The sequence below is a fragment of the Carassius auratus genome, unplaced genomic scaffold, assembly GCF_003368295.1.
Source record: "Carassius auratus strain Wakin unplaced genomic scaffold, ASM336829v1 scaf_tig00217509, whole genome shotgun sequence".
NCBI lineage: Eukaryota > Metazoa > Chordata > Actinopteri > Cypriniformes > Cyprinidae > Carassius > Carassius auratus.
In genome coordinates, this window is record NW_020529103.1 from 66,437 (window position 1) to 82,257 (window position 15,821).

The 15,821-nt window shown below is 35.4% G+C and overlaps 1 protein-coding gene across 10 annotated transcripts in view; it reads left to right on the top strand.

Moving 5' to 3' along the window:
• The window catches only part of LOC113101096 (syntaxin-binding protein 5-like), a 138,989-nt gene that overhangs the window by 60,036 nt on the left and 63,132 nt on the right, over positions 1-15,821 (top strand). For all 10 annotated transcript variants that reach the window (XM_026265566.1, XM_026265569.1, XM_026265563.1 and 7 more), the window contains exons 3-4: positions 6,290-6,371; positions 9,455-9,555. In XM_026265566.1, coding sequence (XP_026121351.1) covers positions 6,290-6,371; positions 9,455-9,555 — 183 coding nt within the window. The remainder of the gene's footprint in view (positions 1-6,289; positions 6,372-9,454; positions 9,556-15,821) is intronic.

Below are 15,821 nucleotides of genomic sequence, written 5' to 3' on the forward strand. Positions count from 1 at the left end.
ATAATGGAAGATCCTTACAAAAATATGCATGTTCATTATGCTTTATGTATTTATTTGTTCATTCATTCATTCATTCATTTATAATTTCTTTTTTATTCCTAGAGTTCAAATGGTAGAGAATGGTAAATCACAGAAACACAAATGTGAACAATTTTAACTTTAAAACACAATGTAATATACAATGTAAATTTTAGAAGCACATCATTTGATTAGTAAATATATTTGTCTTTGGTCAAAAAATAAATAAAAATCTTAAAAATGTGTCTTATATTTAAGACATATTGGGCATGTGCACATCAATATTGCCCAATTTTTTTCAAGTTGAACAACGGAGGAAGGTGAAGACGTTAATAAAACATAATCTAATAAGTAGCAAGCTTAATCTATTGTTAAGCGAATCTATCCCTTCAACCGAAAAACGAAAGACATCGGTCATAAATGGATGAGGAAGTGTGACACCGCTGCTCAGCTTTGATGTCATTGGCTATGACTTTTCAGGACAGTCTGTGGTTGGACTATCTTTTAACCCATATTAAACAGCGCATCATGTTGAAAAGTATGTTTTCGCTGCTATCATCACATTAGTAATATATTAAGTCAACAATGAAGTGTTGCTATCTTGAGAAAAATGACATCTTTAGCGAGATCCTATTCCTAACCCTAAGCATAACTTCAATGAACTACAAAAAACAGCCCCCTAGTGTTGCCTTTCCATAGGTAGAACGACGGAGGCTTGTGGGTAATGAAGTTTAAAACTTTTTATTAACGAAACTAAATAAATTATTTATTTTAAGGTAAACTGGATATCTAAATATGTTTATTGTGCAAACCTCCATGATATATTTGAGAGGCAGGCTGAAATGTGGTATTTTACAGTGAGCAATATTTAAAATGCCTTTATGTCAGCTTTCCATTTATTTCTGAAAACTGAGCTCAACATTATTTTATCAGCATAGCATAAGTAATAATCCTGCCCATTTCCTCTTTGATATGTTAATTGGACTCTGATTTACAGCCATTTGAAATGTACAGTTTTGGGCTCTTCCGGGGGGTGCTACTGGGCCCCTGGGGGTAGAAGGGCAGTAAAACCTACATATATGAATTCTACTCATCATGGACAACAAACTGAGCTGACTCACATTTATATCTGACAGTTTTCACAGTCCTCTGTTTTCTAATTCTTACATCATTGCTATTATACCTTTTGACAGGACATTGTGAGGCCATCTGATGAAACATGGAAAAATTAGAAAGAAATGATTTAATAATGAAAATAATAGATTATTTCTTTGATTTTTTAAGTAAATGGCAAGAAATATAATGGATGAACCTGCAACAACTTGCCTTTATCTATTCCCCACTGTAAAGCAGTAATCAAGGACAGTGTATACACATTGTGATACTTCACTATTACACAAGGACAAATTCATGCAGTGCTAAGAATATTAATTTATATATGTATATATATATATATATATATATATATATATATATATATATGTATATATATAACTAATTAGCAAAAATCAGTGTAAAAATGTCCTCCTCACCCTCACTGTATCTTGCTCCTCAGGTGCTGGACATCAGTAATGTGCCTGCTCTTGGTTTTAATGCAGTACAAGATCCACGTTGATCATTCCTGCTACATTCTCAGTTATCCCTCAAGTGTTTGTAACAATAAAGCCCATGGCACCATCTTGTAATGCAGAATAATTAATCTCGTAACTCCCTTTATTTCACAAAAAATTGCATATTTGTTACTAAAATATAAAAAAATTACTTTCTGGTGTACTGATGTCCCAGATGTTATTAATCCGATCAAAAATGTTTATGTCTTAAATAAAAAATAATCCCAATAATTAATATGTCGTTTTTCCAAGTCTAAAATAAACACATATGAGCCTACCTAGTTAAATTATGTATTTACCAAGAATCTTCAGAACACAATATTCAGCATTTTCATTTTATTGAAGCATAGACTATAAAGTTGATAAAGTAGCATCAAGACAAATAAGATTCAATGAAAATAATTATCATCAAAAATACATTAACCTCATATATAAATCAGTTCACACAGATGAGTGATGAAATGTCCTTAAAAGTCACACAGTCCCATCCAGTCAACTGTGATACAGATCATGTGATACATATAAGACATGAGATACTGTTCCAGAAAATAATGATTCCCATCATCACATCTAAACTGGTTTCATCTCCCCATCGTGTTCTTCTTCTCTCGTGTCTGGAAACAGTTTGTGGTTGAGATCCAGCACTGGTGTGGTGTAGCTTGTTCTCAGCCAGAGGATCTCTCAGTCCTAACATCCCAGACCTGGTCAAAGTGAAACACACAATGCAGAAGAAGTTGTTTAATGGACAGAGAGCTCAGCTTATGTTCTGTGTGATTTTAGCAGGGTGAGTAACTGTGACCCTTGTAGTACTGTACACTTACCATTCTTCAAGCTGTTTTGAGACCTTTTGAGAAGCTTTTTCTCTGAAGAGAATTTAGCACATCCTCTTCTTTCACTCCTTTCAAGAGCATCACTTGGTCAAAACCCCTCATTTGGCTGATGAGATCATCTGTACAAATTACAATACTGCAATAAAAATGTCATTCTGCAAGAATTAAGAAAAAGTTACAGAGGCAAAGGTCTTGCTCATGAGACTGCATTAGCATGTGTAGTTCTCAGAGACTCTAGAATTCATCTATTGTTGCAGTAAATGTGTTTTCTTCCTCTAGAATCTTTCTCCAGAGTTCCTGACTTCTCTCACAAACGTGTTTTAGTCTGTGCAGTGTAAGGCCTGGCTTCAAACCAATCCACTATCAATTCACAATTTATAACATAACATTTAGAAAACAATTAAATAATGTCAATTGGTGTTTATATCAACTAAATCAATTTCATGAGACTTGTCTACTCTTAAAACAGGTGGTGTGTTTTTAAAAACATAATATTAAAAATGTCCAGTCACACTTTGCTAACATGCTGTAATTGTAATAGTAAAAAAAGAAATCAAGGCTGACATGACCAGTTCTGTGAGAGATCATCATAAAATGTTGTAGAACACAGCATTGCTTCAACACACACATACCAGAGGACTTCTGTTTGCTTGAGCACAAGATGGCCATCTTCATTCCTCATCCTGAGCAAATCATTTCCTTGGTCTTCCTTCTCTTCTGTGAAACAAGATAATCTCTACTTACTCTGTGTCCAATTAATATTGCTCATTAAACATAATTAAGTTAATTTAAAATAAGATTAAGACCAGAGCATTTGATGAGTAAATGTTGATTAAAAAATATTCTAAACAAATGTACCTGGGAAGAGGTGATCATGGCAAGATTCGCTGAGACTCAGTAATAGCTCTTTTAGTTTTTAGGAAGGTTTGTGAGGGTTGGCTCTTGAGTGAGATGTTGAGCTTGATATTTTAGACCTGAAAAAGAAGAACAGCATTAAGATTATCTGCAAAAAATCCTGTAAGACAGAAAGAAGGAAATATTATTAATTACGTGCAACTTGTACATTACACCTCTGTAAAGATGCTGTATAATTAAATGTTAAATGCATCCATTATTGAAAGCAAGTAATTGATAGCAAGCTATAGTCATATGAATTCTTTTGATAGTGTCAGATGAGACCGTCCTGGGGCTTGTACAATATTATACAAGTGTTAAACTGGATTATTAAGACTGTGATGTGCGACTGTGTTTAGGGATCATTTTTAAGACTTTGACCCTGTCCAGATACCCACACTTGCAGTCTTGGCCACTTGAGAGTGTGTGTAAGTGACAGTGTGTGAACGAGACTTTGCCCGGTCTTAATAATGCCATAGCACAGCGTCCTTAACACACACTAAACCTGTGTCCCATAAGGCGGTGGCTCCCAATCCTGGTCCTGGAGAAGCCCAACACTGCACATTTGAGATGTCTCCCTGATCAAACACACCTGATTCAACTCATCAGCTCATCAGTGAAGACTCCAAGACCTCAAAAGTGTGTTTGTCAGATAAGAGAGACACCAAAACCATGCAGTGCTGGGGTTCTCCAGGACCAGGTTTGGGAAACACAGTCATCAGGTCATGAAAAGTTCGACACACACTTGTGGTTATCATGCTCACTCGAACACTAGGTCAAATACAGGAAAGACGTCAAATAAGTAATCAAGTGGTCAAGTGCAAAGATGGCAAGTGTGGGTATTTGGACAGTGCAACAGTTTAAGAAACAACAAATGCTGTACAATTTATAACAGCAGGAATGTTTGATAAAAGGGACAAACTATCACAGACTTACTGCTGCAAATATCTGCCTCCGCAGCTTTCTGTCTTCTCCATTTCTGAAGGAATCCCTCTCCAGAAACACCACTGGGCTTCCTTTACGTCTTTTCAGCTAAAAATATACAAAAAAAAAAAAAAAGGGGAGAGAAAATAAAATTGAATTATATACAGAATGTTAATAATGATCTGTGAGCAAAATATTTAGATATAATAAATATATATAAATATATATTTAAATATAAACTGATATGAACTGCAAAATGGAAAAATGCATGTTTTATTATTTATTTTTAATTTGATTTTTTTTTTTTTTTTTTGGATTTACATTAAAAGGTATTAAAAGCATGGTACAGAACATATGATTACTGTGATATCTGTCATATAAAAGCACATAAAAACACTAACATTACAGTGATACAAACAGCTGGTTTGGTGATTATTGTATTGTTGTATTGATTATTAATATACCATAGTAAAACTACAGTTACAGTTACTAATGTCCTGTTTACTGTGTTTTAACTTCACATTTCATTTATTACTATTGTAAGTGTCGTGATTACCATGATTTTACTACAAATACAACTTACATCATTGATCCTGAAATTAATAATAATATAAAACGGATTGAAGGTCTATGGCACGTCACGTGGCAAATATAGTTTAATCACACTAATTAGCAGCTGTGTTCATTTATTTAAACGCAATGAAACTCAAAGACAGCCGCGGATGACCGATATGATACAGCCATTAAACATATGGCACTAATCTGATTAATAAATAAGACAGAATACATTTATAAAAGGCATTAAAAGAGCGTATATACGACTACTCACCCAAACTGTGGAACTGATAGCAAGTATCGCGATGTGTGCTGAATGAGACTTCTTGAACGTGATTTCATAGCGATAAACATCTCATGTCCTCGTCGTGTCGAATTCTGACGCCAAAAGTTTCCCACTGAAAGCAATGAAGGTCGTAGTGCTTCGATATTCGACGCCGAGAGGCACATTTGGCGTCACAAAAGTGACGCTAGGGGCGCTTGACCATGCTTCGGTTTTTGACGCCTTTGGAGTGAGAATGGGTTGGATAATATCGCAATATGATATGAATTCTACCATACAATATTTATAGCGATATTAAAAAACAGTTATATTGTATTTTTTTTATTCATTTATTACAAAACACTTTTCTATGTAAATATATTTTCAAATTCAATTCATTTGTGAAGTGGCAAAGCAGAATTCTCAGCAGTGATTACTCCAGTCCTCAGTGTCACATGATCCCTCAGAAATCATTTTAATTTGCTGATTTGATGCTCAAGAAGCATTTATTATTATCAGTGTTGAGAACAGTTTATTATTGTGGAAACTGTCGTATATTTTTGTTATGATTCTTTGATGAATAGAAAGTATATGGACTGTACAGGTGGATATTTATATAAACCTCTTCTGCATGTGGTATGAATGATACTGGATGAGTTTGACCTTGTTTCTGTCATGAAAGTATTTTCCTCCTTTGTTATTACCTGTATTTTACTGTCTTTGAAGTGATTGGACACAGCTGCGTGTACACACGTTTAGATAAGAGTAGAGACAAATGGCATCATGCTCTTCCCTTTCCGACTGTCTTGTGATCGATCACTCCGTGTGTGTTTGGACAGTTGAGATAAATCATTAAGAAAATTGCTACAGGAAGATCTGTTTAAACAGTGTGAGGAGCTGATTTCGGAGTCAGTGCTGTTAATGTCTCTTTATGAGTCCATTAGCTCGTGGCGCAGATTTGCAGTCTCTCACTCTTTCTGTTACACACATACACACCGAACTAGGTTTGAGTTTTTTTAGCGCTTTCAAACATCATGAATAGTCCTTCAAAGAGTTTTTACTTGGGTCGCTATGCTGTCTATGGGTTTCATTCAGCTTTTAATGCTGTGCGGAAAATGTTGAAAGTACAACCTTGAGACATCAATGTTTCATTGTAAATGACTGTCCTCTTTTCCTTAACTCTCTGATGTCATCAGTCTGGGACGGCCAGGAGTGGACTGTCATTGCCAGCATGAGAGTGGGGCGGCAGTTCTCCAACTGCAGTTTCTCATCAACGAGGTACCGAACACCCACACTTGCAGGCACACATATTACAGCACATTTTCATGTGTACAGCATATGTAGAAATCACATAGGAGGGCAGAGTGCATATGTGTGTGTTTTCATCTGTAATGTAGGATAGAAAGCATGTGTGTGTAAATGAACGCTCAGCTTTGCAGAGGAAAACGATTAGGTCAAGAGCCGCCTTCCCTCTCAGCCCTGTGGTGTTAATGCAGTCAGTCATTACTTCCCATCAGATGTGTCAAGTGCTGAATGTTTCTCAGCCTCTCTGTCTCGCTCTTATGCACACATGCCACATCATCTCATGAATAACAAGAAGTTAACAAAAGAGGGAAAGTGGGATAGTTGCCATGGTGGCCATTTTGGGTTACAGCAATTTATGTACTCTCCACTATCGCCATATATTTCTGTCTCCTTTCTATAAGCCCATATAAACACATCTAAAGTCAAAAGAAAATGGCATTTGCGAGCCATTTTACTTTTGCAATGTGGTGTGTTTCAGAGTGAAGGAGTATATTCAACGAGAAAACATTTAGGGCAGGTTTTTCATCTGCTGGGAATTCATTGGTTGGTGAAAAGTGGAGCCAGACCTGAATCTGAGTTTGCAGTCAGTTGTGGAGATGATGAAATCTTTGCCTCAGGATTCAGGCCAGATTTATTTGAGCTTCTTACATGCTTAGAAACGAGATGGTGGTGAGGATGTGCCGGTTAAAGGTCAAGTTTACCCTTCAGCATCCCAAAGTGTTCCTTTACCTCTTTTTAAAAGTATTGTTACTTACTGTTTTTTTTTTTTTTTTTTTTTTTTTTTTATTAAAGCATTATCAACATTAGATTATTGTGTACTGTTATTGTGTAATGAGATATCAAAAAAGTTACATTACCGTATCTAAAATAATAGCCTAAAATTATGAATAATTAGATATCTGGCATTACTTTGTCTAGATGATGATATCAGCTGAAAAAGAAAGTTGTTTCGGATGAAGAGAACTTTATTGCATTTTAATTAAAAATGACAAAGACAAACATTCATTTTATCTTTGGAATATCATGCTCTGCTTAACTGTTCACAGTAAGATGCAGATGTTATACCAGACACTAACAATGTAGTGAGACATGAGACAGTAGGAATTGATTGGACAAATATTGTGCACACACACATTTTATCCTGAGGTACATTATTTAGATATTACACTTCAGGGATTTAGTCTTCATCCATATTGATTTTATTAACAATAACAAATTAGTGCTGTAAATAACATTCAACATCACAGGGGATGCTACCTCACTAACCAAATGGTTACATAAGTACAATATATCCCACACCACTTATAGTGGATTACAACACATAATTTCATTAGTGCTCTACTGTAATTTAATTGTCATAAGCTTCCTCTGCATAAAGTGAACATAAAATCAAAATAACTTTGATTTATTCTATTTTTTTTAAATGCACGCCCTTGATCTAATTGTGAATGTGATTCATCATTGCATGTTACTTCACAGAAAAAAAAAAAAATGATTGTTTTGTAACTTTATCTTCTTCTGAAATAAATTCCCTTTCCTACTGACATCACTTAGGTCATACAGACGATTGGACAAAAGCAAATAGCCAAGATAGCAAACTCTGATCTGTGTTATTTTTTTGTATTTTGTATATATTATTATAGTTTTTATCAATATGTATTAATATTCTATATGTTTTAGTCTATAAGTTTAGTATTTTATTGTCATTTTGAAATTCTGTTATAATATGTACATTCAGCTTTATCTATTTTTTGTTATAGTTTTAGAAATTTAGTACTTCCTCTTCAGTTTATTGTATTTCATGCCATATTTATATTTTTACAGTATATCATTATTATTATATCATTTAATGTTATTTTTTTTTTTAAATTGGTACACTCACTTTTACCTTCTAATCAAATCCCAAAGTGTACAATTTATTTTCTTGTTGAATATCCCATTTCACTTGGAAAATATCATCTGAATTATAATGGGTCGCAGATGAGAATTCACATTGACTTTGACATGACACAACTAAAATTCCCTCTCGACATCTGTTTTTCTCTGCTGTTGTCCTTTGGTGTTCTGGTGCAATCTGTGTTTACCTAAACACCATCTCCATGGAAACACAGTTGTCAGTCACCTGACTGATGGATCTGGATTCAATCCACTGAGAAAAAGACTTCCTGCTGGCCCGTGATCACCCTCAAATTAGGCAGTGATTTGACAAAGCGAGTTCACATTAATACTGAAATGTTCTCATCCCCGACATGAAATGTCACACATTTTTCCAGGTTTGTCATGTATTATTTGCCTTTGCATTTGGCTTCATATTTCTGCAGGGCTTCCAGGTAAAATGGGTCAGAAAGACCTTTGTCATCCTGACAGTGTCAGGGACGGTGAAAAAGAGATCTTTCACACTCACACTTTTAGACATTTTCATCACTTTTTGCTCTTGTCTCTCTTCCTGTCCTCCATTAACCATGAACACCATCCAGAGTCTTGTAATACATAGAGCACCGCATTACTTGTGGCAATTCTCTCTCTTCAGACTGTTCCAGTCTCTATCCAAGGAGGACTTTAATATCATGAAATATGCATGAAATGCATGAGAAAACAGCAAAGTTATACAGACAGAAACATATCGATGTGACAGAATAAATGAAGGTTTATCATTTCCTAGCAACTATATGAGTAAATTCTTATTTCATTTGTGACCTGGAAGATGCATTGTATACTGCATAATTTTCCCCATCATAGATGGAAACGGAAACTCACTTTATACACACAAGCAAGTCAAATCCAAGTGTGCTATTAGGTTCAATATTATATACAATGCATGATTTCAGGTCACAAATAGAAAACTGACTTATATAATGATATAAAATTTATTTACATGAAAAAGCACAATGGCTAATGCCATGAGCTGTGCCACTGAAACCTAAAAAAAAAAAAAAAATCTATAAATGTATGTCTAACGTGTCATAAATTTAATGTATCTTTCTTTGATTGTTAAAATTGGTGTAACTTACACATTGCATGGATTGACTGTTGCTCTAACATTTATTTGTTCATAGGGGGCGCTGGTCACAGCTTGTGCTGACGACACGCTTCATCTCTGGAATTTGAGACAGCGACGTCCGGCTATCCTACACTCTCTCAAATTCAACAGAGAGCGGTGAGTAGAGCTTATATACAGTATACCATTGTGTTTTTCAGAAATGCATAGGCATGTGCACAGAGCACACATAATATATCATGTCAACAATGAACTTCCCAAGGATTTCATAAAAAATAAGACTTTTCTTTATTTAATTTTAGATTAAAAGTGAGAATCCATCTCAATATTTCAGCTTGAAGTTGCTGACTGCCCAAGGCTGCAGAGCATTGGTCAGAATGAATATGTGATAAAGTAAACACAGATAGCTCAAGGCTGCAGAGTAAAGCCAAGCCTCAATATTGTAATATGTTGTTGCTCCTGTCTTCTCTCTTCTGGTTTGTTTCTGAGCAAGAAGTGAGGATTTTATTCTCAAAAAATGCAATGGGCACAATAGAGCACGTATAAAAAATAAAAATAATAAATAAATAAAAAAATCCATCATAAAAAAATATTTCGCATTAGCATACCTTTAGGTATCTTAAAGACCGTATGAAGAAAAAAAGAGTGTGATAGAATTTTCAACAACAAGCACTTAAAATGTTTCCATTAGTTGTTTTTTTTTGGAGCAGTTTGTAACAGCCTTATAGGGATAGTTCACCCAAAACTGAAAATGTAATACCATCGTGTCATTCCAAACCTGCAACATCTTTGTTCATCTTCGTAACACAAATTAAGATGTTTTTGATGAAATCGGAAAGCTTTCTATAGCAGCAGTTCAACCATAATGAAAACAAACATAATGACTTTATTCAACAATTTCTTTCATTTCTTTCAATTTCCATGTCCATGTTTACTGTGAATTCATGAGAGTATCATGGTACATGCGTGTGAATTATTCTGCTTGCAAACAAGCCGCAGCGCATCCGTGTTCTACTGTATGTCAGAAATGTGTCATGTGTCGTGGTACTCTCGTGGTAGTTGCATTTCTGCCTATGGGAGGGTTAGAAAGCTCTCGGATTTCATCCAGAAATATCTTAAGCTGTGTTTCGAAGATGAACAAATCTCTTAGAAGTTTGGAATGTAGTATTAATTTTTATTAAAGATCAATCCCTTTAAAGGTAGAAACCTATTTTAGCTGGAAATATGTTGACATTGAAATGGAAATTTGATATGTTAAACATTCAATGAGATCTTTAACCACTGACTATAACTCAGTAGTTTAAGCCCTCGTTTAATTTTCTTATGACGACTCTTCCCCAGCTTCTCAAACTCTGCACTATTCACGTAATGGAAACTGACCCACTAGGTATGACTAATGTGGCTTTTGTTACTCTATTTCCCTTGTTGAATGACTCAGGGTCAGCTCTAATAAATGTTGCTCTCATTCAGAGCTGTGAAATGTGACAGTTGCGTTATGGGTAATAGGCCCTTGGAGTTGTATAGAAGTATAGAAACCTTTCAGGAAGTTTAAACAGAGAAACTGATGTGTTCTGTACAAACTGATAGACCTTGAGCAAGTTAAAGAAAAAGTCATGAACTTTTTCTTTCTTTCTTTCTTTCTTTCTTTCTTTCTTTCTTTCTTTCTTTCTTTCTTTTGTTCATTCCTTCACCACCTAATCACTTGACGTGTGAAAAAGGACTTTGTCCAAATGTGAATTATTTTCACTGCATTAATTGCAGAAAAAAGATTAATATAGATTTTCTTTTGTAATATATAGTTCATTTGATACTAGATTAATGATGAATACTCATAATGATACTTTAGCATACTAGCAGCATGACCATTTGTACAGTATATCATGTTTTAGCAAGTTGTTTTGTGTACATGTCATAAAGCACTGAGGCAAAGTTGGATCCGACAACAAACCTGCAGCTTGTGTGAGAGCGCAGGACAAAGCTGTTAATATTTCATATACAATGTTGGAGTTTATATTGAAGTCTTAAAGGCACAGCATCAAACATATATATAATTTTAATCGAAAGGGTCAGATAACAGTCAAAAGAAAAGAAAATTATGATTTTGGGCTCAAAAATCCTTGAGGCAAAACAGCTAAATGACAAAATGCTCGGTGACACTTTGCATCACACATAAGTCCAGAAGATGACAAACAAAGATTCAGTGTGTCGTCTGTGTACATTTGTGTTAAGTTGTGCACTCGCATATGCATTAGCATCTTCATAACGTCAGTGAACATTGTTTTTTTTCCTCAGGCTAATGTACTGTATATTAATATCTAGCCAACCTGTAACTGCTTTCTAATATGCTAATGCATTTACGCTGTGATGCCTGGGACGGTATGTAGCATTAAGCTAGCAATGTTTTCAGCTAATTCTGTATTCTCCCTCTACAGTATATGAAATCAGTATGACCATACATATATTTGCATGTGTGAGAGAAGAAAATATGAATGACATTTATTTTATTTTATTTTATTTTAGTTTATTGAATATTGAGTTTTAAAATTTTGATTCATTGGATCAAAATCTAACCAAATCCATACATTTCAATCGTTAGTATATTTGACCATTGTTGTTTTTTTGACACAGTTTTCACACTGTGAAGTCTTTGTGATCGATTATAATACTCAGAAACCACATCAGCCACATGGGACACAAGCATTAGATCGGCATCAAACTGAGAAGCCTGATTAATGAGTGTCAGAGAGCATATTATGCAACAGAACTTAAAATATAACAGTAACATTGTTGTTAAAGTTTTGGTTCATACTCATCTGAAGCCTGCAAGGTTTGGGATAGCGGTGTGAGGTGGTGTGTGATAGAGATTTATGTGTGTTTTCTGGGTATGGCTAATGAGCTTTGTTCCCCTCCGTAATAACTGATGATTGTGTTCATCACCTCATCAGACCGTCTGGAACAAACAAATAAAGTCATGGTTTCTCCCTCCGTGACAGTTTCACACCATCATCGACAGGGATTTCTTATGTGTGTGCTTTGACCCTGAAGTGTTTTATACTTGGCTTTATTAAAATTATGCAAATTCACATGTAATGAGAAATGTTTTCTCAGATCGGTATGGTGCCTCTCTGAGTGTGTGTGTGAGCACGGTTGGGTGCATACTTTTGTGCATGGCTGTTTCAGATGACAGAGATTTTCAGCTCAGCAGGGTCAGGAGAGAAGCACAGGGGGGCTATAAGACTGATTCAAGACACTCAGCATGCTTGTCTGTCACAAAAATACAAGACGCTTTCATCGCACAACAGAATTGTGTAGTCCTATGACGTTCTGTTGTAGCTGATCAATTTGTCTGACATTTATATCCAATGCATGCTTAGCCCAAAGTATACAGAACAGAACTATGGGCAAGCTTGGTGTCATTCAGGGGTGCCTTTTGAAATGTCTTAAATGTCTTAAATGTTGACAAAATCTACTTTTTGCAGATGTATAGTGCTATTCAAAATTCTTTAAGATTGTATTTTTTATATTTTTGAAAGAAATATCTTTAATGCTAGCTAATTTAACAAAACTGTTAAATATTATTAAGATATTTTTAGGAATCATTCTAAAATGCTGATTTGCTGTTCAAGAAAATTGTTTTAATATTAGCAGTGTTGAAAGATTAGTATCAGTGTCAATGTTGGACTGATTATTTTGGTTGAAACCACACATTTTTTAGAAAGTTAAACATTTTAAGTGTGTAAAATATATATATATATATATATATATATATATATATATATATATATATATATATATATATATATATATATATATGTATATGTATATATATATATATTGTAAGGGAAACAGGTCAATTTAGCTCAAAGGGAATCATTTAAGATTTTAAAGGGAATTTGAACAGAATCACTGTTTCACGGCTGTTCACGGAGACGCGCCTGCGATTCAGTGAACGAGCCGTTTAACATCAAATCTGCGCTGGATACTAATATCCAAACTATAGTGAAAACACTATCAATTAGCACAGTAACAAGATCGGCAGTTTAAGACATTAACTTGTAAGCACAAAACACAAGATACTTCTCTTTTCAATATGAATAAGGCTTTATTAGATAAATCTAAGACATGTACTAATCTAACACATAAACGCACGCACACACACATTCACACAAGTTGCAGGAAGGTCGAAAGTTAGGGAAAGATGAGTTTAAGAGAATGGAAATATGTAATCCCAAGTTTACAGCAATACGTTAAATTGCATAGACATGAACAACCATCAATCACGTAATTAGCCTTTGCATTGAGTTCCTCAATGTGACTAAAATTATATTAGATACACCAGTACAACAAATATCTGGGGATACGTTGCCTTAGTTTCCTGTGAAAGGGACTCCCGTTGAAAGGGGTATCCCGGTGTCGCTGATTGGCTGGAAGTTCAGTAGTGAAGTGACGTCTTGGGAAGCCCGTGGTTGTTGGGCATTGGCTGACAGTGCAGAGTCGTGTGCGCTGGTCGAAGTTGAACGGGCATCCGAGGTCAGGCGTTGGAGACTCGACGTTACAAAACTTAACTCAGAACACGAAACTCTCAAACGGAAAAGAAAAGAAATAAAGTTTGACGAGACTAGGTTGTGTTCCTTCTCATAGTAGCAGCAGTAGGCAGGCACGCTGGAACCGCGCTCAAAGAACAATGACGACTAACCGCATGGCTAGATGCTTTTAGCTAAAGCTAGGTAGCAAAGCTACAAGCTAAAAGCTAAGAGCAGGCATGACTGATAGCAGCAGCTAGACTAGAACTAAAAGCCGACTAAAAGCCGACATGGCTAATAGCAGCAGGCAGACTAAAAGCAAGGCATGACTAAAAGCGAAATTACATCGTGTCCAAAGTATTTAAAACTTCCTGTTGGCCACCCCTCAAATGTTGCCTTGACCAATCAGATATGTTCTTGAGTCTTGGGTATCATAAATCATTTGTTTATCTTACCAAGCATGTGGTTCTTGCCTCACAGGGTCTAATTTTGGACATGATTCCTATAACATGATTATGATATATTTTACAAATAAATGATTGTCAGGGCAATATCAAGCAAGAAAATTCAATCACACACATATCAAACACGACTATGTACCCTTCAGCTATACCATAGTCATTTAAAGAAAACATACACGATAAGTGATTATAACATGATAGTCAAATGTGTGGGTTACACGTAAATGAATATGGAGTTAAGCAATAGAATGATTCATTCATAAGTCTTTTTTGAGTTCATTCTGGTCCATATATAATGTATAAAAAGGGTTTCTTTGCCATTCTCTGGCAAAGGACTTTTCTGTGAAGACAAAGGTTTAAAGCCCTTCCCCCTTAGGAATTTCAGTCTGGTTTCACTGGCTGGGGGGGGAAGTCAATGCAAGTATTTAACTTGATCTCCTGGGTTTACATGTGATGTCCAGCGTTGCATTCCAATCACGAACAATAAATTTGACAATCTCTTCTTTGAATTAAAATTGTCAATAATTGTTCTATTGGTGTTAATGTTGAAAGCTGTTGTGTGAACAAGTTGGTTGGTTGGTTATCTTGTTTGGTTCCTGTGGCACTAGAACTGATTTATGACTTCCTGAGGAATTCAGCTCATGTTTCAATGCACACAGCTCTGATAGACTCTTTGATTTGTCTGATTTGACTCATTTCTGCTACAATATATATATATATCAAACAGATCTGAAAAAAAAAAAAAAGTTTTATCCTGCACTACACAGATTTTTGTTTAATCAGACATCTACATCTCTTTTGGTTTTGACCTTGGCTGCCACAGAGGCCTACAACAGGTTACCGTAATTCCTCAAATAAAAACCGGTAATCAAATAAACGCCGGGCCTCTTAGTGGCCGGGGGCGTAGTCAACACGGACAAATAAAGGCCGGTCTTAAATAAAGGCCGGGGGGAAATTTTTTCAGCAGAGCCAGATAACGAACGTTACACGGCCACTGCTGGAGCCTTTTTCGTTCGTTTTTCGTTTCGGTTTTCGGATCACCAGTACACTGAACTGAGAACCGTTTCTGTCGGACGCGTCCGATTCGAGAACCGAGGAGCTGATGATACTGCGCATACGTGATTCAGTATGAAGCAGACTGACTCACAGAGCACGTCTGAACAAAACTTCTTTTTGGTGATTGATTCTGAACTGATTCTGTCCTAATGTTATGAACTCTGTCCACTGGAATGCTATCGCTTTTAATTTAAAACGGTTATTTAAAACAATTACTTATCAAACAGATGGAATTAGAAATAAAAGCCTGCCTCTAATAAAAGCCTGTTACTTTCTGCAGTTCAGGTAAATAAAGGCCCCTGCTTTTAATATGACAAAAATCCGCAAACATTTAATATCCGCAAACAAACAAAAGACCATTTTAAAACAGTTGCTACCTAAATGT